The sequence below is a fragment of the Protopterus annectens genome, chromosome 4.part1, assembly GCF_019279795.1.
Source record: "Protopterus annectens isolate FY-2018-M chromosome 4.part1, PAN1.0, whole genome shotgun sequence".
NCBI classification, from domain to species: Eukaryota; Metazoa; Chordata; order Ceratodontiformes; family Protopteridae; genus Protopterus; species Protopterus annectens.
The window spans coordinates 146,196,553-146,222,718 of NC_056734.1; the positions used below are offsets into that span (position 1 = coordinate 146,196,553).

At 38.3% G+C, this 26,166-nt stretch overlaps 1 protein-coding gene across 1 annotated transcript in view; it reads left to right on the top strand.

Moving 5' to 3' along the window:
- Window positions 1-26,166, top strand: part of LOC122801189 (collagen alpha-4(IV) chain-like) — a 1,621,248-nt gene that overhangs the window by 1,516,511 nt on the left and 78,571 nt on the right. The window contains exons 45-46 of the mRNA XM_044070748.1: window positions 7,289-7,405; window positions 9,041-9,049. Coding sequence (XP_043926683.1) covers window positions 7,289-7,405; window positions 9,041-9,049 — 126 coding nt within the window. The remainder of the gene's footprint in view (window positions 1-7,288; window positions 7,406-9,040; window positions 9,050-26,166) is intronic.

Below are 26,166 nucleotides of genomic sequence, written 5' to 3' on the forward strand. Positions count from 1 at the left end.
TGGAGCTTTACACCCCAGGCCTCCACTGAAAACAGTTTTTTTCGATCTAGACAGACTATCCTGGTAAACAAATATCAAATAAAAATAAAAAAATAAAATATTTCTACTGTTAGACCCTGCTAGATCCTAACATAGCTAATCATATAGTTATGAAAAGAGTTAAATCATAGTTCTATATATCCAATAAATAGTCTATTATAGCCATTAGATTGTTCAAATATTTCTAGGAAGGTTGAGCATATTGCTCCCCTTGTATACCTTTTGTTGGTTTAGAAGGTCATGTTTTGATTGAACTATGTTGCTTTAGTACTTTTGCAGTGTTTCAGTACTTTGTGAATAGGAAACTGCAATGTTCAGCATTTTAGTTGTATTTACTAGTCTGTTGACATCCGTAAATCTGGAATGGATCTATGGTTTATTTTTGTTTATATAACTGTATTTTGTGTAGCATTGTCTATGATGTCCACTTTATGGCTGATGGCTATATTCTTGATCCTGTTTCCTGTGATATTAAGTTAGGCTGTATCAGACAGTTATGTAATATATAGTGTGGCATTCCTTGCTAAGATAAGAAACATGCCATGGGGAGACATCACTGTGTGCAAGATGGTGGCTGTGCTGAAGCAAGTAAATGCATGTGGACGTTGGCAGCAAAATACCCATGTCTTTGTATTTACCAAGCATCCTGATAATACTGTAAATGTTATATGGTGTCAGAACTGAAGAGATTTCTTAGTGAAGAAAGCAGTATAGTATCCAAAAGCAATAAATGATGTCTGAGAGAACTTCACAATTAATTCACTGTGAAGCCATCAGAGCTGTTTCATCTTTTGTAGAGAAATAGTGCACGTATAACCTCCTGTAAGCCTTGAGTTATGGCATAATTTGATAGATTTGGTAATTCCTTGTTTAGAAGTGTGAGTTTTTCCTGAATGAGAGTATAATAGTAAAGTGATATAATATGCCATTTTTTAAATCTTGCAGAAGTTACTCTGAAACCAGAAAAAATGCCATATATTTGTCATGTATTATACCCAAGTGCATTGTGCCCTTCAGACCTGTTTGTGTTACTAAAGAACTGACCAAACAAGAATATTTTTAAAGAGAAATAAGCTTAACCTTAAATAAAGTTGCAAATGTATACACAATTAGTTAAAATATGATGGCAATGGAAGAAACAGAAGTGGGAAAATACTTATGGGTATGAGAAAAGGGCTTGAATCAAAAATAAAGTGAGTGATTTCAGACAATAATGGCAGTAAGACTGAATGCCATGAGAAGTTCGGCCAACATGAGACAGAGAGAAATTGCAAAAAAATGTGGGTATAAGCATGATAAAAAGAATGCGTTGGGTGGGTGGCCTAATGGTTAAGGTGTTTGCCTTACAAACACAGGGTGCAAGGTTTGAGTCTCACAAGGGATAATTGGCTAAGCTTACAATGGCTCGCAAGGGCAGTTAGCTTAGTACTAACCTATGAACTATGAAATGTGTAGCATGTAATCAGATATGCATGAGATGTGGAAATAAATCATTCCGTTGAAATGAGTAAAAAAGAGAAGCATGTGTAGTCAAGAAATGCACATGCTGTAGATATGAAAGAGAGCAAAGTATTATTTGTGTTCAAAATAAAAGTGGAAAGAACTTCTACAATGTAAGACTGTGTCACAAAAGTGAAATAACACAATGGATTTTGAGTGCCAAGACAATTTACCACATTTCAGCCAAAGAAATCTCAAAATTACTAATAAAAGTATTATACACTAATATATTTATTTAATATATTTCCTAGACACTGGGAAACATTTTAGTGTATTGTAATGTCAGTTCAAAAGTTTCTTACTTCAGGATATCTTGTAAACCATTATATTAGATGCAGATTGCCAGTGAATCTAAGACCAATAAACATAAGTATAACTTTCCTGTAGCTGGAACAGTAGCAACAAATACTGATCCATTTAACTTGTCAGCAGCTTGACATAATGAAAATAATTCACACAGTATAAAAGTGTAGGTATGCCTAGCTCTGTGATACAGAGGACAGAGTACTGACTGCAGTCCTGGTGGCTGGGGTTCTGTTAGCAGCCCTGTTACTGGACAAACAAGGCAGGGAAGGGGGAAAAGTGAATGATCACCTCTCCTGGGAGTGAGGGTTGTACATACCCAGAAGCACACTGACTGGTTCCCTGGTGGCGACCGGGGAAACCACAACCTGTGCTTCAAGGGGGGCAGGGCTGCTGCTAGAAAACACCCCTTGTGTTCATGAGGGAGTGTTCTTCACTGTAACCCTTTGTGAGTTCCTTCTTTGGCACTTCACCTGGTATGTGCATGGGATGAGGCAGCATATAGAAACTTCAAACTACCATTACAGCTGTCTAAATGATAATCCCTCCTGGCCAACACTTGCTGCAGTGATGAGCAATGAATGGATGGATTGGCCTGGAGAGAACTGACAGACAGGAGGAGCAATGAAAAGTAAACAAAAATAGATGTACAAAATGAAGAAGCAAACCATGTGCATTGCTCTTAACAACTAGATGATTTATTTAGTGCTCAAGTTATTTCTCAAAAGAATGCCACATTCAGATAAATCCAGTAGTTTTCGTAGGTATGTATGTTTCAAAAAGTACAAGAAACCTTAAGGAATAGAAAAAAATAACTGAACAGAATGGAAAATGTTGGTATAATTAAAAAGCAATATGAACCTATTGATTAGATGAATGTCAAGATTATATACAGTGTGCAGAATTATACATGCATACCAGCAAGGAATAATCACACTACATAATTATTAGAAGATAGGTTCGAAATTCACTACTTTTGACAGACCTTTAATTATCCATGACTGGAATGCTGCCTTTTCACCACACTCTGATGAAGTCTTACACTACATAATTATTACCTGCTAACAGGTAGAGGCTTTTAAGAGCAGCAAAAAAGAATCTCCTAGTCTTCTAATGGGTGTCAACTGTTGTCTTCATATCACACCTAGCCATCCTGCTGTCTTCTGTTGTGAGGAGCATGGCAGAATAAATGGGCCAGTAATGGGAATAGTCTGACGGTGTATCAGGGTGTAGGGGAGGCACAGTCCCAACAAAGAAGAGTACTAAAAAAGTGTCCTGGTTTTGGATGTTTAAAAGGGAAGGCGGATGTGAAGTGCTTGTAGTCCACAGGTATTCTGCTTTGACTTTCTCTTACTGTTTAAAACAATTTAATTAATTTTAGGTGAAACTTGATAATTCAAACAGATATGACAACTAACTAACAAATCAAACTAAGTGAAATCCTTCAGATGTGGGTGAATTGCTTGCTCTTTCAAATTCCATAGACTCTGTGTAGCCCTAATATTAGGGTCTATATTAGATGATCGAAACTTTAGGTAATCGAATACCTAAAGATCGACACCTAAACAGCTAAAGCTGTAAACATCGAATGTCCACTTCCATGAATTCTTTCATAGGGAAAGAATTTGTTTAGCTGTTAGTAGGAATCTGCCCTTTTCTCCACTGTAGAGCAATCTTGGAGTTGGTACATTTAGTTGGGAGGTGTGATTAGGGTTTGAAAATGTTTAGAGCTTTTGCTATTTAGGTGTCGAGCTTTAGGTATTCATAGGTTCATAGATAGGTTCATAGATTAGTACTAAGCTAATTGCCCTTATGAGCCATTTTAAGCATAGCCAATTATCCCTTGTGAGACTCAAACCCTGCACCTTGTGTTTGTAAGGCAAACAACTTAGCCTTTAGACCACCTTCCCAACCCCTAGATTACCTAAAGCTTCAACTATATAATATAGACAATAATATTAAGCAATGAAGCTGACTGATTCATTCTCAAAGGATGAATGTTTTTTTTTTTGCTATTTGTGAGTGTACGTGTGTGTGTGTGTGTGTGTGTGTGTGTGTGTGTGTGTGTGTGTGTGTGTGTGTGTGTGTGTGTGTGTCCTATAATGGGCTTCGACAGACCAGGGATTAGGTTTTCTGTCTGTGCTTTTTTAATGCCAGTTTAGGTTCTAGCCCTCTAACTTTGAAACAAATTAATGGGCGATTGGCAAATTAATGAATGAATAAATTATTTAGAATTCTTCTATACCTCAGATAAATATTTAGTATAAATCATATTGAAATAAGACACACACCACATTTTAATCAATAATTAAAATCATGACCGTTATTATTTTAATGATGTCTTGGGAATGATTTGATTTCACTAAGATTAATTGTACCGTAGAAAGATAAATGCTGAAAAGAGAATGACAGCATTGAATGTTTACTCCCTCATGAAAAAAGAAGAAATAATATTTCTCCTTATAATTGAGGGTAAAACCTCAATCTTCAGTGCAAGCAAAGTAATGAATAGAATGTTATTTTTGTAGTGTCTGGATGGAGGTTTCTTTGTTAACATTAATATAGAATCTCTATATAAGTACTTTTCGGTTTTCACATGGGAGCTGCTGTGGGTACTTCAATGCACCACTGAGAGTAAAGATATATTTTTCTCTAAGTTTGAAAGTAACTATCATCACACATTCTTTCTTGAAAGAGAGCAGTTAGAAATAACAGAAGAAAGCAGTTTCTGAGGATGCTTAGTAATATAGCACAAGAAGTATTTTAGTGTTTAAGGCTCTGCTACTCATTGAGGAAACAGTTTGACATGACAGTCTTGGGGTGATTAACAAACCCTATTAATTAGTTCATGCAGATAAGGAGGAAGCTTTTTCCCTTAAGGAACTAACATCCTCATTGTGCAGTGGGTAGAGATTCAAAATAACTGTTTTTTCACACTTTACTAATTTAAAGGACTTAAAAAAGCAAAAGCAAACGAATTTTCAGCAATGTATGCTGCTGCTAAGCAGTGTAGCAGTCCACGTAAGTTCATGTTCAAACTGAAAGACGTAATGCAAAGATGAAAATAATCACCTCACTCCACTGATCTTCTTGATTCTTTCATCCTCTTTTACAGAATTTCAGTTTGCATTACATTCTGCTGCTGCAAACGTAAGAAAAGTCAAATAATTGGTTCCAAAATGAATACCTGAAAAGGGAACACTTTGTTTTTATTGCATTTGTGTTGTAAACCTTAATAATATAAAATTAGGTTGTATTATTTCCATCTTATCATGAAAGGGTTCACATCAAGATCTAAGGATGTAGTGGTGCCCCTCTACTCTTCCCTCATCAGACCCATTATTGAGTACAATGCACCAATTGGAATGTACCTGGCTAGACATCTCCAGCAGCTGGAGAGACCACAGAGGTACCTAACCAAGAGAATTACTGGCTTCAAACAGTTGCAGCAGAATTGAAGAAGCTAAGACTGTTCTCTGTTGCATATCGCTTTCTCAGAGGCGATCTCTGTATAACGTACAGAGCCATGTCCAACCCAGAATTGTTGAACATGCTCCATCTTAGCAAAACCAAATCTACTTGAGCTACATGCTCTAGGGATATAAACCTCAACACAACAATGAATAGAACATGCTGGAGGGATAGATTCCCTTCACAGAGACTTCCCTTACTGTGGAACAGGGTCCCGATCTACATAAGACAGAGCCCCTCACTATCACTCTTCAAGAGGAACCTTGATGAGTGGATGGGTAACAGAAAGTTCACACCAGGGATCACACCAACAGCACTACTAGATAGGGGCCAAGGGTACTAGCTGCTAGTACAAGGGTCTAGGGAACTACTAAATGGGCAGTGAATACCGCACAATGTGGCTGGGCTAATATATGCCTTCGGGCAGATAGCTCAGTACCAACCTATGAATCTATGAACCTATAAACAGTTGTAACATAGATAATAAGATGCAATGTCTTAGATGTAGTTGATATATGTTGTAGTGAATATATTTACATACAAATATATATGTGTATATATAATCATAGGATGTTACTAGGCTAATGGCCTTTAGAACCTTTTTAAGCCTAGCCATTCATGGCCTAGTTTTTTCCAATTATTAATGCCGAATGACAGAACAGCTCTGTCCATAATGGACACAAGCAGCAAAATGTTTTGGCTCAGTTTTAATGGGTAGCTGTTAATTTGATCTATTGCACTCATCAAGATTTAGAAACTGGAATGATTATGTATTCATAAGTAAGTAAACAAACAAGAAGAGAGGCAGTGAGCCCTGTGGGCCATTTTAAGCCTACACTCTTTCCCTTAAAGGTGAGAATCAAACTGTGTATCATGTGTCTGTGAAGTGAATGCCTTAACCATTATGCTAACCCCCAATTTTTTATGTATATGGACTTACTGAAGACCATCACTAGCTTTTGAATTGTTCAAAAAAATATCTATTTTTTGCAGGGTGAATGACCCCCTGCATCCCCCATGTGATGGACTATGTCATCCATAACCCAATTAACTTCAGTATGGAAATTTGAGATTGCACAATACCAGAGAAAAGGGAAAATTCCCAAATCACTGGAATTCCACAATCGCATTGGACTATATCCCTTTCATTCAGTCATTATTTTTTAATTAAATTGTATTTGATAACTTTGATCCAAGCAAAACACTTTGTAAAGGAATGCACACACATTTTAAACTTAATTTTAAGTACTCTGATCATAAATTAGAATCTATATCCGAGGATTTCTTCTTTGGAAGTAACCTTTTGACAGTTTCTCTCCATCCATGTTTCAGCATACATGTAGGTAGATTAGAACTGCTATAAAATAACTCTGACTTTGTCTCTGTAACCTTCAATGATCCTGTATACCAAACATTGCTTACAACTGAATGCAGATTTTATTTGTTTGTCATTGTCATTGCCTGTTGTTGGGGTAATGGCTGAAAGGAGCATTGTTATTACTCTACCTACTTGGTTATCAATTAAAGTAATTGAAATAAATCAATGACCTATTGGTAATCATGACACTTTCTACAAGAATAGTGCAAACAGACTAGATTAATTTTCATAATGTGTCAGTGGTACAGCCATTTCCTTGTGATATACCTGCATTTTGTAAAGTTTAGCAAACTGCAGTACTAGCTTTCAGTGCAATTTGAAGTATTATGTTGGATCACTGGACTCTGTCTTTACCTGGTAGGCTTCCATTTTTGTAGTAGTGATAATGTTATAAAGATGTGATTTTTAACTATTAATGGCTTGAGTGTATGATTCTTCATTTGATTTCTTGGAAGATGCTGACTGCATGCATTGCCATTTATTTACTTTTTATATGTAATACCTTTCTTTTATTTATATATGCTTTTATAAAAATAGTGGCACTGGATTATATGTAATGCCACGTTTTAAAAAAATAATATTTTATTTGCGTCCCAGGTCCACCAGGAACAATGGAAGATTTTCCTTATCCCGGTCCTGAAGGATTAATTGGGACAGCAGGTCCACCAGGACCACCTGGACAGAGAGGCCCTCCTGGTCTTCCAGGACAGCAAGGTAATGTTTACTTGAAATACTTATATAAATACTGTAGTTTGAAAAGGTTAAATATTTAAAATGGGAAAAAATGCAGTCGTTTTTTACAGACCAGTCTCATTATAAAGGTGCCGCGAAAGGACACCTGTACTCAAACTCTGATGGTAACATCAGGTAGTTTGCTGAAATTAAAGTCTTGTAATATTCACTCAGAGATCAAACTTCTCAGTTTTTATACCAAATGTTTTGAATGGTGCTTCTATGAATGTATCTCATGAATAGAATTGACAAGTTTTCTATTCCTTGTTAAGGTGAGTTATCCATCTTCCTTTTAAAGACATACAAATTATTATGGTGAATCTGAACATTGCAAGTTACAGAATTGCAGGATTTTTGCATTAAGTGCCTGCACTGTGTCTTTAGGAGATACATATTAAGAGACAGCAAAATTATAAGAGTCTATTATTACTATTTTTCCACTAAAATTCCAAATGACAATATTGCGAGCTTTCTTGAGGGCGGCCACGGTGGTGCAGTGGTTAGAATCCTGTGGTCGCGTGGGTTTCCTCCGGGTGCTCCTCCCACATCCCAAAGACATGCTGCAGGTGGATTAAGAAGAAGAATATTGCGAGCTTTCTTAATAATCAGAGCTGGTGAAAATTTGTATTCAAAAGTTTATTTGACATGGTAATTTAATAATTACTTCAAGAAAGAATATCAGATTTTAGATTAATTTAGAAGGCATGCTGATCTCAGACTAAAATATTAATTAACTAGTAAGTCATGAAACACATGTACACTTACATCTATTTTCAGTTTTGCTGTAAAAAGTGACAGTGTCGGATTCATGAAAACCTACACTAAGTATGCACTAAGTGTACACTCTTGTATGTGAACAGACAATACAGACATAATGCACGCCTTCTTCCCCCTAATTTTAGTTTTCCTACTGATTTTCTTGCAGCCTTAAAGATCAAGGAGGATTCAGAAAGATTACCACAAAGTGGAGACTACATAGACACTTAGTATAAGCTTTCTAAGTGAATAAACAACACAAAAAATATGGAGGAATGTTCTTGAATACAGATTGAGTACACTTACTGTAGGCATTCATGAATCTGGCCCACAGTTTTGCTATTCAGTGGTGATTTGGAAGCACTGACTGGATAACAGTCTTGCTCAGACTCAATTTTTATGAAAATGGGGAGTGAGACAGTCACATCCAGGATCAAAAGGCAAAGTAGGTTAACAGCACACACCCCTAAATATCTAAAATACCTGCTTTGTTTTGCAGCCATTTGATTAATGCAGAGTTCTGTTTTTCTTGGTAGCAGAAACAAAGTGCATGGAGAAATTATTACAAGCTGGCAGGTATAACTGTGCATCCTTTGTCACAGCTACCATAATGTGAAAAAAGTGAAACTGTGCATAACCATAGTAACTAAGAATTTACAGACAATATTTATAAAATGTCGACAGGGAAAGCCTAAGAAGGGATATTTTGACTTTAAGTCATCATTCTAGTACAAATAGAAATATAAATGTGAATCTTATGATACATACTGTAATTATTTTTGCTTTATATTTGCATGTCCGTGCCATTATATGCAACATCAAGAGGCAATTACCATCTTTCTGATCTTTGAATTTCACTAGGACCTAAAGGTAAGATTCCTAGAAAAATCTCACTAGAACATGCCACCTGAAAATGTTTATTATAATTGTAGTGCTCTAGAGTAGTAGTTGTGTGTGTGTGTGTGTGTGTGTGTGTGTGTGTGTGTGTGTGTGTGTGTGTGTGTGTGTGTGTGTGTGCGCGAACATGTTGGAATATAAGTAATAGCATGGAATCATTTAAATGAATATTTATGCCTGTTGCACTATTTGTGTAATTTCACATCTTAGAAGTTATGCATTAATGTTCTTTACATAGTATGTTATTATTGCCTTAAGGCTAACACACCTCAGCTCTAGCAAAAATAATTAGGAATTAGTCCACATTTTAACTCTTTGAAGCACTGACGTGCACACACACACACACACACACACACACACACACACACACACACACACACACACACACACACACACACACACACACACACACACACACACACACACACACACACATTTTCTTAAAGGCGACTTGCTGGCACTCAGACACCCTATTTTTGCCCATGCTCTAAGTACTAACCAAGTATCACACAGAGTAGGGGTGAGTCAGCATTTTAATCATTGTTTAATTGTATGAAAGACACTGGAAGTTTAAGTTTCTTCCATGCATAGGGGCTCACGTTTATGGCTTCAGAAATGGTAGTTATTCAGGCACAATAGAGTAGTGACCATGACAGTGAACATTTGAGATGTGTGGCAGAAAATGTGTACACAGGCCAGTGTTTTGCAAAATACTGATGAGTTTAAAAAAGTAGATAATAAAGCAAAATAAAACAAAAATAATAACTTTTAATGTTTGATGAGCTAATGACACTTCAAAGAATTTTTATTGACATTGGATTCCCAACGAGTCTCTCCATCTCATCATCATTCATAAAAGGGTACCCTTGAAGAATTAATTGGGTATTACAGAGATTCTGTTCCAGATCTATTGCAGTCCACATGTATTGTTTGTATATTTTTTTATTATTGTCTGTACTTCGATCCATATGAGAAGTTGTAGTCCTGTCTCTTATGATATCTCAGTCTGTTAATATGACCAATCCCAGATAGGATTCAAGTCCTGCAAAGAAGGCAGACACATCCACAGACTGAAGAACACACTATGTGCAAACCTACTGGCAGTCTGGGGATCACCATTTCATGCCTTTGGGTTGTAGGAGGACACCTGAGCAGAAGGCAAAATCCCATGCACAAATCCCACATAGAAGGCACTAAATGCTAAATGCTCTGACACTGGACATTTGTAAAAAATTGAAAATGTACTTTTCTTAACATGCAATATGCTGAATTTTGTCTTTTATCTCAATGCGGATGCCCAGAAAGCATCTACAACACTTTAACAGTCATAAAAAAATCATAACAATGATAATGATCTTATGTTTATATCAATTTAGTGGTTTTGATATGATTCCATTCTGTTTTACACATCTTAAAAAGGAAAGGTGAAGAAAAATCAGATATTCATTAATACAGGGGAAATGAGAAGGTCCCTAGTACAGTGTTAGAGGGTCACTAGTACAGTGTTAGAGGGTCCCTAGTACAGTGTCAGAGGGTCACTACTACAGTGTTATCCTCACTCTTTACTAACAGTCTTTTTCCATTTGTCCCCTTCCTCCCAACGCGCGCGCACACACACACACACACACACACACACACACACACACACTTGAAAATGTATGGCATTCCAGATAGAGAATAAAATTCATTCCTTGTCAAACTATGTACTGTAACTTCTATAGTTTGAAGTTACCATCCAGTCACCTGCCATGCAGTACCCAATAGTGCAGCACTTAGTATGTTTCAGGCTTTGGATGAACAGGCTACTAGTCCACTAATTTAAGTTCCACCCGAGCAAGCTTCTTCATTTCCCAGGACCATTGCTCAAACATTGACCATTTGGGCCACAGCTGGACCTGTATCCTGTGTACCACAGCACCGATAATCCTTTCAGTTCTTTATCATATGTCCTTTTCCAACTATTGTATATAACTAGAATTTGGTCTTTGCTGTGATGGAAGCATGTTCAGATTTAACCTAAATTTTGTAACTCCTCTGAAGCACATTTGTTCTAACGTGAATCCTAAAAAATGTTCTGGACATTCATTTAAATCTCATACTTTTGAGAATGCTACTAAGCTGTGCATTTTGATTGTTTTTAACTAATCTGTCACACTGTTGTCTATATATTTAAGTCATCAACTGTATGTATCTGTAATTGTTGCGTGTACGTTTGCTCCTATATTTACTGTATGTCCCTTTCATTTTTTTATTCAATCTTTTGTATACTTTAGTGTTTTATATGGCCTATTTGTAAACATATATTTATTAATACTGTAATTTACTGCTTCTCTGCAAAGGTAGTGGCTGAAAAGGGTCTCAGAACCAGTACACTTACTTATTTAACAAATGAATTAGTCTGTAAATAAAGACAATAAGCAGCATACATGGCATGTTTAGTGCTTAATTATGTTACAGGAGTCTGTCAGTCATTTTTTATGATCCCAGTGCAACAACATTGGTATTGAATTTGAGAAACATGCATAAAACCATCAAAGGATAAACAAAACCAGGAAAAAGCATCAGTTTTTATCTTTTTCCTTACAGCACTGCTACCATTTCTGGTGCAAATAAAATGACTCTTTGACAAAACTGGTCCTTTTGCAAGTGTAGGAATTCTCTTCCTCTCTTAACATTCAGTAGTTCTTGCTGCCTGCCATTTCGATTGAAGGTGATGACAGTGGTATCAATACATTTTCCACCTCCCCATCTGGGAGGATGTGGAGTAGCCAGAATGAATACCTGCTTTGGCTTCAGGGGGACTCATCCAGGCTTCTCAATCATATTTATCATGCCACAATGCAGGTCTTTTTATTGGGATTCTGGTGAAAAGCTAGTTCTTTCAGTGGATACTTATGGAAGCACCTCTGTCATTAGACTGGCAACCCAATGAGTCTCATCTCCTCCTTCTTCTTCATCAAACACCTAATTTGAAACAAGATCAGGGCTGCCACTGAGAGAGGTGAAAGGTCAGATGATCTGCCTGGTCAAAATCCCTTACCAGTCTGTTAAAGGCTGACCTTGGAAGGTTGATTCTGAAAGTGAGTTGTCTTAGAAGAAAATCATCAACATTTCTTTTTCCTTTTCCTCACCAGGGGGTGATATACAGGAGTTGGGGAACCTTCCTTTGCCTTTTGTTGATTATGCTATTTTGTTCAAATTTGTTAGATGTCAGCTAGGAGGGGTAAGTGCAAGTGTGGTAGGCAGATTCCATACAAGGGCTCTCACTTTAATTGGCTTTTTTGTCTAGGCCCAGAACATAATCACAAATCTTGCTCCATTTGTCAACTGTTCATTCCCAAACACCTTTCTGGAAACTCACAGTCTTAAATGCCTGGTGCAGTACAAGATGGCAGAATCCCCATTTCCAGACATCCCAGTTCGAATGCAGAACCCACGGTGCATCAGACTACCTCTCAGTTGCCCACTACAGAGACTGGCATGGCTTGTGGGACCTTGCAGACTGCAGATACATCCAATGAACTCATCACTACTGAGGGCCCTCATGGCATCCCTCAAATATTAGTTAGCGTAGAGATCCCAGGTACATTAACAGAGGTTAGACAGGGTTCCACACCTCTACTTCTCATCCAGGTAGATTTCACCCCAAAAAAGAAAAGAAAAGAGTAGATAGGTGGCCTTTCCCTCAGCAGCTAGAGAAAAGGTCTGGATTGATTTCTCCCAGGGCTTGTTGAAAGCTTATGGCTTTGAAACCTACTCCTTTGGGTCTCCACAACCACAGGCTACACCTCAAAAACCTACTCTGACATATTCTTCTAAAGAACAGACTTATGATTCAGGCCACTCCTTAGACTATTCTTCAGAATTGTACTGTCCTGGAAAAGTCTCTTCAGATGAAGAGGATGCCCTGTCTCCAGATTCTTCTGTTGAGGAAGCTTCCTTTGGATAGATTTTTCAGAAATATGATGAAACATTTTAAACGGCAATCCACTCAGAGCTCTGTCATGCAGAAGAGGTACTACAGCCTCATGGAAGTGGACACGCCTGCCCCTTCCCCAGTTCCACCTGTTCTTGAGGCTTTCCAGGACACTTTCCAGTCCACCTCTTCTGCACCTGACTTTCAACCGCCAGCTCCTTAAAGATCATACAGGTTTTACAAGGTTCATGATGACTAATATACTTGTACAAGAATCCTGTGGAAGACAGCTCTGCAGTGTCACGTGCCTCAGATAAGCCCAAAAGCTCTTACGCAGTGCTAATGCTCTACCTTCAGACAGGGAAAGTAGGGCTATAAATAGGTGGTGAAAGTGAGTATACACCTATTCTTCCCTTGCTTTTAGGGCAATTAGCTATCAGAATCAAAGGACTAAATATTTGATTTCTGTAGTCCAGTCCTTTAACTAAGTTATGCTGGACCCTCCAACTGCAAAATCAAGGCAACAAACGCAGAATCCACTTTCCCAGGCCCCTCAAATAGCCAGGCACAGCATTGCATGCAGTTACAATGCTATGGATGCTTCTTCAAAATCAGCAGCCACTGGATCTGATATTCTAGATATGCATAGCTTCACCTATTAAAGAGGATTTCAAGTCAAAACTCTTATTAAACTCCCCATTGGATAAAGACCTGTTGTTTGGTCCTCAAGTGGCCAGTCTGTACAAACCTCACAAGACCAAGGTAATACTATGAAAGACTACAAGTGGATTCTATTCTCCACAGTCCCTAGATACCATAGGAACTACCCATCTAAATCTACATCCTTCCTCAGAAGGCCCCCTAGGGCAACTAAAAAACTGAGAAAAAAAAAACCTGGGAAAAGGTAGTGTGACAAACCTCATAGGGAACCTCCTTCTGGGATATCTTCTTTTGGAAAAAAAATATGTGACTACCTTTGCAGCACGCTCTCACTTGCCCTCAGTCCCCATACCTCCTCTTTCCACCTGACTATGATTCTGTCTGCCCCAGTGAGGAAACTATTACCACAGACATATGTGTTCTGTCCATCATCGAGGATGGTTATGCCATGTACTGAGAAAATATTCCTTCCCTGAAAGGCATGTCACGTCCTCCTCACAGCCCACTATCTCTAGTTGCTCCCATTACTCAAGACATCCTGAATCAGGGCACCATTGAACCAGTCCCAAAAGACTTCATGGGAAAAGGATTTTACTCTAGAGTCTTCCCATTGCCAAGAAAATGACAGTGGAGACTCATCCTAGACCACTCTCTTCTAAACATTTTCTTGAAATTACCAACTTTCAAAATGCTCTCTCTTTCCACTCTCTTGCCTTTCATTCTCCCCCAGACCTTTCTAGTGTCCCGAGATCTGAAGGATGCCTGTTCGCACACCCCGTTAGTTCTTCTTGTGGGAAATTCCTCATGTTTCTCTCTGGCACCTTATATTTTCAATTTACAGCTCTGTCTTTTGGTCTTTCCACAGCATGAAGGGTGTTCACAAAGTGTCTAGCTCCAGGGATGGCATTCTGTCAAACCCAGGCAATTCAAAATTTTAATTGCCTGGTTGATGTGGTACTCCAGGATCTCTCTCCAGGAGTCCTGCTTCAGCAGCTAGATTTCACTCTCTGGCTCCTGTTAGATCTGGGTTTCACAATCAGCTACAAAAAATCCCACTTGGTTCTGACTCAGGACCTGTTTTTCCTGGGGTGCAGACTAGACACATGGAAAATGCATGCCATCCTCCCTCAGGAGAAAGTTCACAGTCTGTCCAACTTCTTCCTGTATCTCTCCTCTGCAACACACTGCACAGCAAGGGAGTTGCTAGAACCCTGGATTTCATGATGACCACCATTCTGATGTTTTTCATAGCCAGATTTCACATGAAGGGAATCCAGTGGTACTTCAAATCTGTGTAGTCCCAACATTCCCACCCCTTGGACACCCTTTCCCCATTCCTCTCTTATCTCAAAAAAGAGCATCTTTGTTGGAAGGAACAGTTCAATCTCAATTCAAGGCTTCTCACACCACTTTCTCCTCTTCAAGAAATTCACAGAGAAGCCTCGGACCAGGCATGGGAGATGTGGACAGGATCACATCAGGAACAGGGCAGATGGCAAAACCACAGTTTCTGAAGGAACATATCAATCTGAAGGAAATGAGGGGTCTTCTGCAAGCACTATAGACCTTCTCCCACCTATGGAAACCCGGATCACTCCTAGTATACAAAAACAACACCACATGTGGTACATAAACAAACAGGGAGGCACCAGGTCTTAACAACTGCACAGGTTAGCACAGGAGGCATGGACCTTAACCACCCAGAATGACATTACCCTCATAGCCATGTACATGTCCTCATGGGACAATGTGCTGGCAGACTACCTAAGCTACTCCTTGGAGGATCCCCATGAATGGATCCTAAACAGACATGTTTTCCAGACAATCCGTCTTCAGTGAGACACACTTCAGATAGGCCTCTATTTCTGCACCAGGGAACCTTGTTCTTCAGCTTGCAGGACAAGAACTCCTTTTACTGGTTCCCTTTTGGCCGGGCAACTTTGGTTTCCTCTGCTATTTCACCTGACAAACTGAAATTACAGGAACATTTATCTGCACCCAGACCTGCTCATATAATAAAAAGGATAACTTCGCTACCCAAATCTTTCTTCACTCAGCTTGACTCTGTGGATGATAAGATTTTAATCCTTCAAAGACACCTATTCTCTGAGGAGGTTGTTCAAGTATTACTGGAAGACAGGAGACCCACTAATAGAAAATTGTACACAGCTAAATGGAAAAGGCTTTCTTGGTTCCACAAACACAGGCAGAACCAACTGTTATCACAAACCCTTGCTGTCAGCTATGTTTTGGCAAATTACTTCATTCAGACTTGACCTACTATTCAATGAAAGCTGGCCTCTTGGTCATCATTACTAGCCTTCCTACCTCTTAACCCCATTTATGGCTAGAGTGGAAGTCAAGAATTTCCTCAGAAGCATTTTACATGTAACCAAGGAAACCTATCTCTTTCCCTTGGGGCTCAGTTTTGCACTGAAAAAGCTGACTTTGCCTCCCTTTGAACCAGCATCATCTGCCTCTTTAAAATTCTGCACTTGGAAAACTACTGTACTTTTGACATTCACCTCTACTAAGAGAGTTTGAGTTACAAGCTCTCATGGCCATTGCACTTTTTCTTATTTTCCACAATGACACGTTGGCTCTCAGGGCTAATCCATCCTTCATGCCTAAGGTAGTGAATGAGCTGTCCCTTAATCAGGCTATTCACCTTCCCACTTTATTTCCAAATCTCCAAAGTAGGGGAGAAAGAATCTTATATTCTGTGGACATTCACAGACAACTGATATTTTATCTGGCCAAAATTAAAACATTCAAGAACCAGTTGCATGTGTCCTTTATGAGCCCTAGGTGGGGCCAGCTGGTCTCCAAACTATTGCACTTGGATTTCTATGGCCATCTCTTTCCATTATTAACACTATGGTAAGGCCTTGCCCTCCTGCCCAAAAGCTCATTCCATCAGGGCAGTGGCTTCCTCAGGATCTTTTCACAAGGGAATAGATGCCAAGTCTATTTTGAAAGCTGTACTTGGTCATCTGTACACACTTTCACCAACCACTACAAAACTGATGGCTTTTCCTGGTCCACAAATGCCTTTGCTAGGTTTGTCCTTTTGTGGCTGCTCAACGGCTCATCTACCCAGTAGCCAACCACCCTTCTCTCTACCTCCTTAAACTGTGAGAATCACCCATATGTTAGGAATACGGCATGAATGATTTCAGGTAGGATATAGTACAGTTGTGTAAGAGCTTACCATAACAGTAGATGTTGTACTGATCACTGTTGCAGTATTTCTACCTACCCTCCTTACCCTCTTCACTACTTTGCTTCAACAGTTTTCTTCTGCTTCTCCCACTTTGCCTTAACTTCTACTCAGCTACATGGAATTGGGGGAATTTGGTTATCTATTGGAGCTACACCCTTCCTAACTGACTGGTATCCCTGTCTCAGTAATGTTCAGGCCACCGGCTTGGAGATAGTCATAGGTACACACTTGTACATCTGTCTATGTTTAGGAGCTGAGGCCATGTATTGGATGTACAGCCTCAGGAAGGTAAAGCTTTGGTACCCCACCCAGATGTTAGCAGTGACATCTGATATGTCAGAATACTGAAATAGTTGTCAGTAGGGCATCTCCTGTTATGGTAGGTTCTTACACAACTGTACTTTTTCTGGTGCTAGCAGTTAATATGCAGTGTGACTGTCTCACAATCTAACAGGAAGGTAAGCATTTTCAACTTCATGAGGGCCAAGATTCAGTCTAGCCTTTAAAAGTATTTAGATTTGCCTTTACTGTCTCCTAAGGCATTACTTCTAATAATTTCTAATCTAAAACAGTCTCTGAAGGCTGCCCGAAGAGCTCCAATAAGACCCCATCTCTTCCAGTACAATCAACAACAAATGCCCAGGTGGATTTTGTTTTACCCTATGACCTTCTATGACTTCCTGATCTATTCAGGAGTAAAAGGAGAAGAGGTACTTTAGTGATCTCTCAAATGACATGGAATTCTGAAGTCCTGACAAATGTTGAAGATGATGTACTATCCATCTCCCTTAGTTTGACAATGTCTAACTCCCTGTGGCACTTCTTACACAATGTTTAGAGAAATCAACACAATTCTGGACCACTCTGATAACAAAGAAACTAGGGTATGGTTAAAGGCATTGTTGTACACTTAGTATTCCAAGCCATGAGTTCAGCATGTTATTGTTTATAATTTGATAAATGTACAGGTGAAAACAGCTATTGTAGGGTGCAGCAGAAAGCTATTAATACTTTCTTCACTGGGCTTGATGTCTTTTGGAAGTCAGTCAATCAGCAGCTAGCTATGGTGGAAATTGTCAGTCTCCTTAGATCATACCAGTATGCCAGATTTCCCCAAGAAAAAGAGCCAGAAGTACTGATTTAGTCATAACCTTCATAGTACTTTTCCAGTGTCCAGCAAAAAAGTAATGCCAACCCCCAGCAGAATAAGCCATTGCAGACCTGTAAGTGTATCCATCTGGAATATTTGATTTTGTGCAGACCCTTTAAGAAGTCCATGGGATAGAGTCAGTCAAAATACAGTTATCCTTCCATACCATTTACTGTAGAAGCATGGCCTTGTACCATTAGGTTACCCAGTTGCTACACACTACTTCAGTACATCATAGTACTTTTTTTCATCATATTGGAAAAAATATTCCCATCTCCTCTGGGGTATCTTTATTTTTTGATGAAACCTCTTTACTGTTGACATAAGGTAAGGATAACCTGAGGTGCTTGTTTAGTTGCTTTTTATCTGTCTCCATAACATCTACATCATAATGAGATGCACCTACCTGCCCTGTTCTAAGGTTTAGGATGACTATGGATACTTGTCAATTTTACGTCATACCATTTGGGGTATCCTTAATACACCAGTTTTACAAGGGATTAAACATGATGGCAGGTATAATGCAGAAGAATGGTATTGATGTGTGCCTTTATCTGAAAGATTTATGTGTCCCCTCAAAGTAAGGTCCCCAGTGAAATCTGGAGTCCTCTTTGCATCCCTTTAACAAAATAGAGTCACATTTAATCTAGAGAAGTCTTTACCATTTCCTTCACAGAAAAAACTGTTTCTGAGACTTATTTCACTTTGAAATTCGACAAACAGAATACTGAAACTAGTTATACACGAAAACAAGTGCACCAACACTTCAAACCAGTCCACAGTTTATTTTGTAAAGTGCTTTTCGTCACTGTGGTACAGTGACTTCTTCAGACAAACTTAAAAACATTAAGTTCAGTTTAAATAACATTTTTAAAAAGTTCCCTCATGATACAGATCTTCCAATCAGCTCCAGCTACTAATTAGTTACTGACATAATCTATTAATTACTATGACTACTACAATATTAAAGCTGTAAATACCATAAAATGTTGTTCGCAATTTTATACATGTTTTTTAAAATATATAAAACTTTAAAAATCAAGTATATGTTACCCACTTTATTCTCATACTGGAAAAATAGACTATTTATCTGCTCATACTTTTAAGTTTGAGTAGACAGGCAATATTACAACATTCATTTAGCCCTGGATTAAAGAATGTGTTAAGGCGCATCTGCCAAATTAATTCTCGTTCTTCTAAAATGAGGGTTGTGGGACCCCCTCTATGGTCATTTTGTATCTGGTCTATTATTTTGAACTTGAATTTGTGTCCTCCATATGACATTACATGTTTTGCCAAAGTATATATAATCCCCCACTTCACCCAGTATTAAATCTGTTCAAAAGTGTTTGTGAACTTGATTTAAGGCGTATATTTGATTCACCAAAGATGTATAATAGTAGAAACAATTATAAAAACAATGTTTCACAAGATGAGGCTAAAGCATTGCAGTACCTTTAGATCTTTACAAGTTTGAGTAGCAAAACCAGACAAAGGTGGTGGGATAGCCATTTTCGATCTGGGTAATTATAACTCCAAAATGTGTGCCACACTTGATAGTGATACTTATGCGAAAGTTTCACTAAATTAAATTCATATAGCATACAGTAGAATCAGGGGTCATTTCAATGACTTATTTATTGAAGACATAAATTGATATAGACATCTATAACTACATTTCATTAGGATGTCCAAGGATCCCGATTATGTCTGGCATTCCGAGGTTCACAAAAGCATTACCAACCCACCCATGCAGCCCCTCATAGATAGCAGAGGTTCTATCACATACCCCTGTGCGAAAGTAATTGATTCTATTCTGCAGAAATATTTAAAAACTGAGGAACAAGTCTGTAAAGACTTGTGGACATTTCTGCAGAAAATCAATGAGCTACATTTTGACAATAGTGATAATTTTTTAACGATAGATGTAAAAGATCTTTACACTTGTATACCACATCAGGAAGGAATTAAATGGGTGAGTTCTATCCTTAGAAGGAAGGGAGCAACAATACAAGAAATTGATCTAGTAGAAATAGCTCTTGACATTATTCTCACTAACAATTTCTTTTTGTTTGATGGTGAATTTTATCTCCAAAAAACTGGGGTCGCTGTAGGTTCACCTGTACATGCTAGTTTTGCAAATTTAGTAATGGTTTATTGGGAAAAAGAATTAATCTTCAATGATGCCCAACGGTTGTACCAACTAACATATTACACTCATTTTTTAGACGATATTTTCATCATCTTCAAAGGTAATGCACAACAGGCTAATGGGTTTATCCACTATTTGGACTAAACCACACATTTCTTAAAATTTACATTCAACTACAATAATGAAAGTATTGATTATCTAGACATCAAGTTGGTTAAAGACACACAAATGGAGGACTAATTTCCAAAATATTCAGAAAGAAAACCTACTGCAATTAATTTTTGCATTTCACAAGCAACCATCCATTTGTACAAAAAAGATGTATTGTGAAAGGACAGTTAATAAGAGCAGCTAGGATGTTTTCACTTGATAATGATTTTATTAATGAATGCCATTTACTTGGGACAATGTTCCAACAATGAGGGTATCCAGTTGAATTAACTGATTCACTGGTTGAGGAAGTTAGAATTAAAAGATTCAGTGGTATAGTTAAACCTATACTTAAAGGTGACAGAACACTATGTAATATATCAAACACTCCCTCTAGTCAAGTAACACAAGAAGTTGGACAAATAGTAGTCACAACTAATAACAATCCAAATAATAATTACAATTGCAGTTTTATAACAATGTACAGTAAAGATAGTCCTAAAATAAGAACTATCCTGTACAAAAATTGAGAATTTATCAGTAACAATGGTTTTCTGGTTGAGTAATTAGGAACCCATCCCAACTTGATATTCAGGAGGGGCATTAACCTTAAGAATATGTTAGAAAGTAAAAAAGTATTAAAATTTGGTAGAAATGTAGGTATGAACATTTGTGGAGCCTGCAGGTACTGTAAATATATGGAAGTAGAGACCACGTTTACAATCCGGGAACGGAAGTTCAGTCTCCACACTAGATTTGGCTGTAATTCTAAATCAGTAGTTTATCTAGTATCGTGCACAGTATTCTATATAGGGAAGATGGACCGACGGTTCCGTGACAGAGTCTATGAACACATCCATGATATAGAAAAACAACAAACAACAAATGCTTTGGCAAAACATGTAATGTCATACGAAGGACGCAAATTCAAGTTCAAAATAATACACCAGATACAAAATGACCATAGAGGGGGGTCCCACAACCCTCATTTTAGAAGAACGAGAATTAATTTGGCAGATGCGCCTTAACGCATTCTTTAATCCAGGGCTAAATGAATGTTGTAATATTGCCTGTCTGCTCAAATTTAAAAGTATGAGCAGATAAATAAAGTCTACTTTTCCAGTATGAGAATAAAGTGGGTAACATATACTTGATTTTTCAAGTTTTATATATTTTAAAAAACATGTATAAAATTGTGAACAACATTTTATGGTATTTACAGCTTTAATATTCTAGTAGTCATAGTAATTAATAGATGATGTCAGTAACTAATTAGTAGCTGGAGCTGATTGGAAGATCTGCATCATGAGGGAACTTTTTAAAAATGTTATTTAAACTGAACTTAATGTTTTTAAGTTTGTCTGAAGAAGTCACTGTACCACAGTGATGAAAAGCGCTTTACAAAATAAACCGTAGACTGGTTTGAAGTGTTGGTGCACTTGTTTTCGTGTATAACTTATTTCACTTTGCCCATTGAATGATATTTCTCTTCCCAGAGAGAGTTCAGTCTCTAATAACCTGAAGCCTGGCCCTTCTACACTTACTCCGGCTCTAGATTAACAGATTGCCAGATGTTTTGGGCCACATGACACATATCACGGTTTCCATTTCCCTTTACCGCCATATGCACAGGATCCAGTGGTACCTTCAGAAATGGTGCTATGAAATAATGGTCCTTCAGGACTTATAGAGTCCCTCTCTCCCAGATTTAGAACTGCACTGGTGGACATTACCTGGGTGTTCACATTTGGATTGCTTTTTTCTTTTCTACCAGTGAACAGGCAGAAGGAAACTACTTGTGCCAGCCTGCCTGATAGGAGGTGTTTTTTTTCAGAAAATGGATAAGAAAACACTTGCATCGGTGCAACATGGAGTTGTCCATTTCCTCTGCAAGCATCTTGATTCTTATCTAACTGGTAAAATGTAGCTCGGAATGACAACAGTCTGATAACACGCTATATTATCAGAGTGAAACATATCCCAGCCCTTCTGATAGAAGGCTCACAAGTTATGCACTTTAGTGCCCTAGAGGAATATCTTCCAGGGATTGTTGAAGTCTTTAGCGGATTGTCTTGGTCATCACATGGTTCAGCCTGGTGAATGGAGGATGAAGATCAGCATCCCATCATCCTGGAGTGGCATGTTGTAGAGGTGGATCATTATGCCAGTAGAGGAAATGCAAAACTTCCAGCTTTCTGATCTCTGAAGTCCGAGCCTCTAGTATGCTTACAGGAAACATCGTCCATGTCTTGGAAAAGGAGATTTAACTATGCCTGTCTGTTTTCCCTTCTTTTAGGAAGGTCTATCAACGCAAGATGGCATGTAACAAGAAGAGGATGGTAGCACCCTTTTGGACTCACCAGATATGATTTTTTTGCCCTCTCATCATGAAGAAGGACTGTTATCTCCTGCAGCCCAGTGCTACCCCCTTATGACTGCAGGACTGACTCTAACTCTGTAGTCCTCATTAAACTTTGTGTCCACGGGTCTTTATTAAAAGAGTTAGTGTTATTTTAGAAATAAGCTACTAAGTTAGCCTGTGCAGCAAAGTTGAAAAGTTTGCATTCTGCGTGGTGACTGAAGACCTTGATATGGTTTCTTGCTTTTTCAGGGTTTGATTCATGAGTTGTTCCTGCCAAGTGTTAGATCTAAAGAATTGCTTAATAAAAGTTCATCTTTCAGAAATGTCAAAACAAACAATGACATTACTTTAGCTCAATCTATTTGAACCAGAGGTTCTCTGAAGGGCAGTCTCTATGGGATAGAAGTATTTGTTTTCTCCTGAAAACTGAGACCCTAAGAATGGCATTATCTGGCATTTGATTTTTATCATAGAAAGTATTTTTTCTGGTGATAGCCATGTCAGTCAGAAGAATTTCTGAACTGCTGTTCTTTGATTTGGAGAGCCTTTTCTTGCCTTCCAAAATAACAGGAATTCTCTTAGAAATGGCACAAAATGTCTTCTTAATGTGGCTTCTCAGATTAGTCAGTCCATCCATTAATTCCATATTCTAGTATATATCACTGTAAGGGGAACCAGGAAGAAGACTTTCTGAATACTTTAGCACGTGGAGGGCCATCAGACATTGTTTACCTTGTAAATCTTCTTTCAAGCTGACAAAACAGCTTTTTCCCTGCTATGCACTAGACAGACAGGGAAAACTTATCAGGTAGGTCATGTTTACTTGATTATCTGTTGTATAACATTTGGATAGAAAGCAGGGGTAAAACCCATACTGGCTTGGTCAAAACCCACTCTTTTAAGAATGCAGTGGCATCTGCTTACCATTTCAGAGAAGTATCAGTGTAGGAAATTTGTGAGTCTGCCATCTGGTCCATACTACTTGCCTTAGCTGAGATGTTAGTCTGAGGCTAGAGACATTTTTGGTAGGACTATCGTACTATCCCTAGCAGACTGAATACCTGTGTGCATGGGATCCAGTCAAGAAATGCCCCACAGTATAAACTATAGATAAGAGTTTGCTAGTTAAGCACATTCTATAGCTCCTTATCTGTTGGGTTATATCAGTCAAAGAACACACATAGTTAACGTGACAGGTGCCTCCTTGAAAAGTATGAAGGTTGGTGGTGGTTTGTTCCTGAGCTTAATACTAGGAACACTTCCTTTTTGGTGTCTACTTCTCTAATCCCCAGAATAGGACTCTGGATCTTTGGTTAACTATGTTTGCAGATGATTACAAACTGGATGTTATTGTCAAATTTCCCTCTAATACCCATTCACTGTAGCAGAAACTAAGTATCATAAGCAGTTGGTATACGAAAAGAGAGTTAAGATTTAATTCCAAAAAGTATGGCACTGCCATATTCGGTAAGCACTCTCTCACACAACATACAGTATAGCCAATATCCCTCTTCAAAATTATAATATAATCAGGTATCTTGGAACCTGGGTCAAATTACCTTTTCTTTAACAACTATGTAACGACAGAGGCAGAAGATCCCATAAGTAATGTCTAAGGCCATATCATCCAGGTTAAAAGAAATGATCATATCTCCATATGCAGATATAATTAGACCAATTATTGTGTACAGAGCCCCCTTTGGGATATACCTTTCCAGACATATTAAGTAACTGGAAGGGTCCCATAGATTCCTAACCAAAAAGATCACTGAGCTAATTGAAGGAAGGCCACTGAGCAAACTCGGATCTATAATATATAACATTAAGTATCCCGTTTTTTTGCTTATTTTTTCAAGTTATTTATAGCACTGTGTGTACTGTATATTTTTCTAGCTAGTTTCACTGTGTGTGAGATATTAACTGGAAATTGTCCACTTTTATTAAGCATCTGTTGGGTTGTTTGTTTCTGATAACTTGTTGCAGTTAAGCACTTTCTCTAGAGGCTCCTTTAGCTGTTTAAAACTTTCATTTAAAGGCTCACTGCTGCTTTTCTGCTGTGAGAAACATTTCTGCAGTTTGTTTCTAAGTAGTGTGGATATTTGTAGCATTATCCATATTCAGGCTTGTATGTGGGCCTAGTGTTTGTGGAGGCTGTGTGTCTGAGCACATATTCAGGGACATCTTGGTTTAGCCAAAGCCATTTGGCATTTCAGTGAGAGAGAATTGTTTTTAGGTCATTGGCTGACTGAGGTCACCTGGACTACAGCTTAGACTAAGCACCTAATTGGTTCCTTTGAGCTTTTTGTTTCTTAAAAGTTGTCTCAGGTTTCAACTTTCTGTTACCTAAGAAGTTAAGTTGTGAGTGTTTCTGCCATTTCACACTGAGCTAATCAAAGGAAAGACACTGAGCAAACTCGGATCTATAATATATAACATTAAGTATCCTGTTTTTTTGCTTATTTTTTCAAGTTATTTATAGCACTTTGTGCATTGTATATTTTTCTTGCTAGTTTCACTGTGTGTGAGGTATTAACTGGAAATTGTCCACTTTTATTAAGCATCTGTTGGGTTGTTTGTTTCTGATAACTTGTTGCAGTTAAACACTTTCTCTAGAGGCTCCTTTAGCTGTTTAAAACTTTCATTTAAAGGCTCACTGCTGCTTTTCTGCTGTGAGAAACATTTCTGCAGTTTGTTTCCCACCCTCCCTCCGTATTGGTATGGTGGTCTTATAGTTGGTGGCTTTGCAGTTGCCCACCCCTACTGTAAATTTGATCTGGGACCCTCCTCCCTGCCTAGTGTCAATACCTCATTCTATCCAATACAGGGAGAACATTTGAGAAGGCCAATCAGCTTAGTGTCTGCTACTCCATTCTCTCTTTCCACTAAAAAAAAAAAAAAAAAAATTTCTAAGCTTGTTTCCTGCCTTTCCTGTGGGTAGTCTAGTCTGGATATACATTTGCTGTGTCCAGGACTATTTGTAGGCTTCTAGGCCCCCACGCCTTTCTCTGTTGGAGGGAAGCCTTCTAGCTTAATTTTGTTTCTTAGAACTAGCCAGTTTTTTGTTTCAGCACTCAAGTCTGTTTCTTTAAGCTCAGCACTTGTTCAGAACTTATTGTAAGCACTAAATAAGCTGCAAATTACTACAACACTCAACTTTCCTCACTGTCTAGAGGAAAACAGTTTCTAGTACTTAACAAATAAGCACCTATCCAGGCATGTCTAAGGGTCAGCTCCCGGTGTTTTCTCCTGTCTACCTGATGAATCTGGGCATCTTGGGGCAATGCAGTAATTGCCTCATGTACACAGACAACCCTCTCCTCCTACCAAACTGGAAGCAAAGCTGTCTTCACCCAAGACTGGACTAGACAGTCAAGAGGAGAAGGTAAACACTTGCACCACACCACACTCAGCACATAGTCCCTCAAAACCTACACCACCAAAACACACACACAAAAACACAAAACACACACCTACATT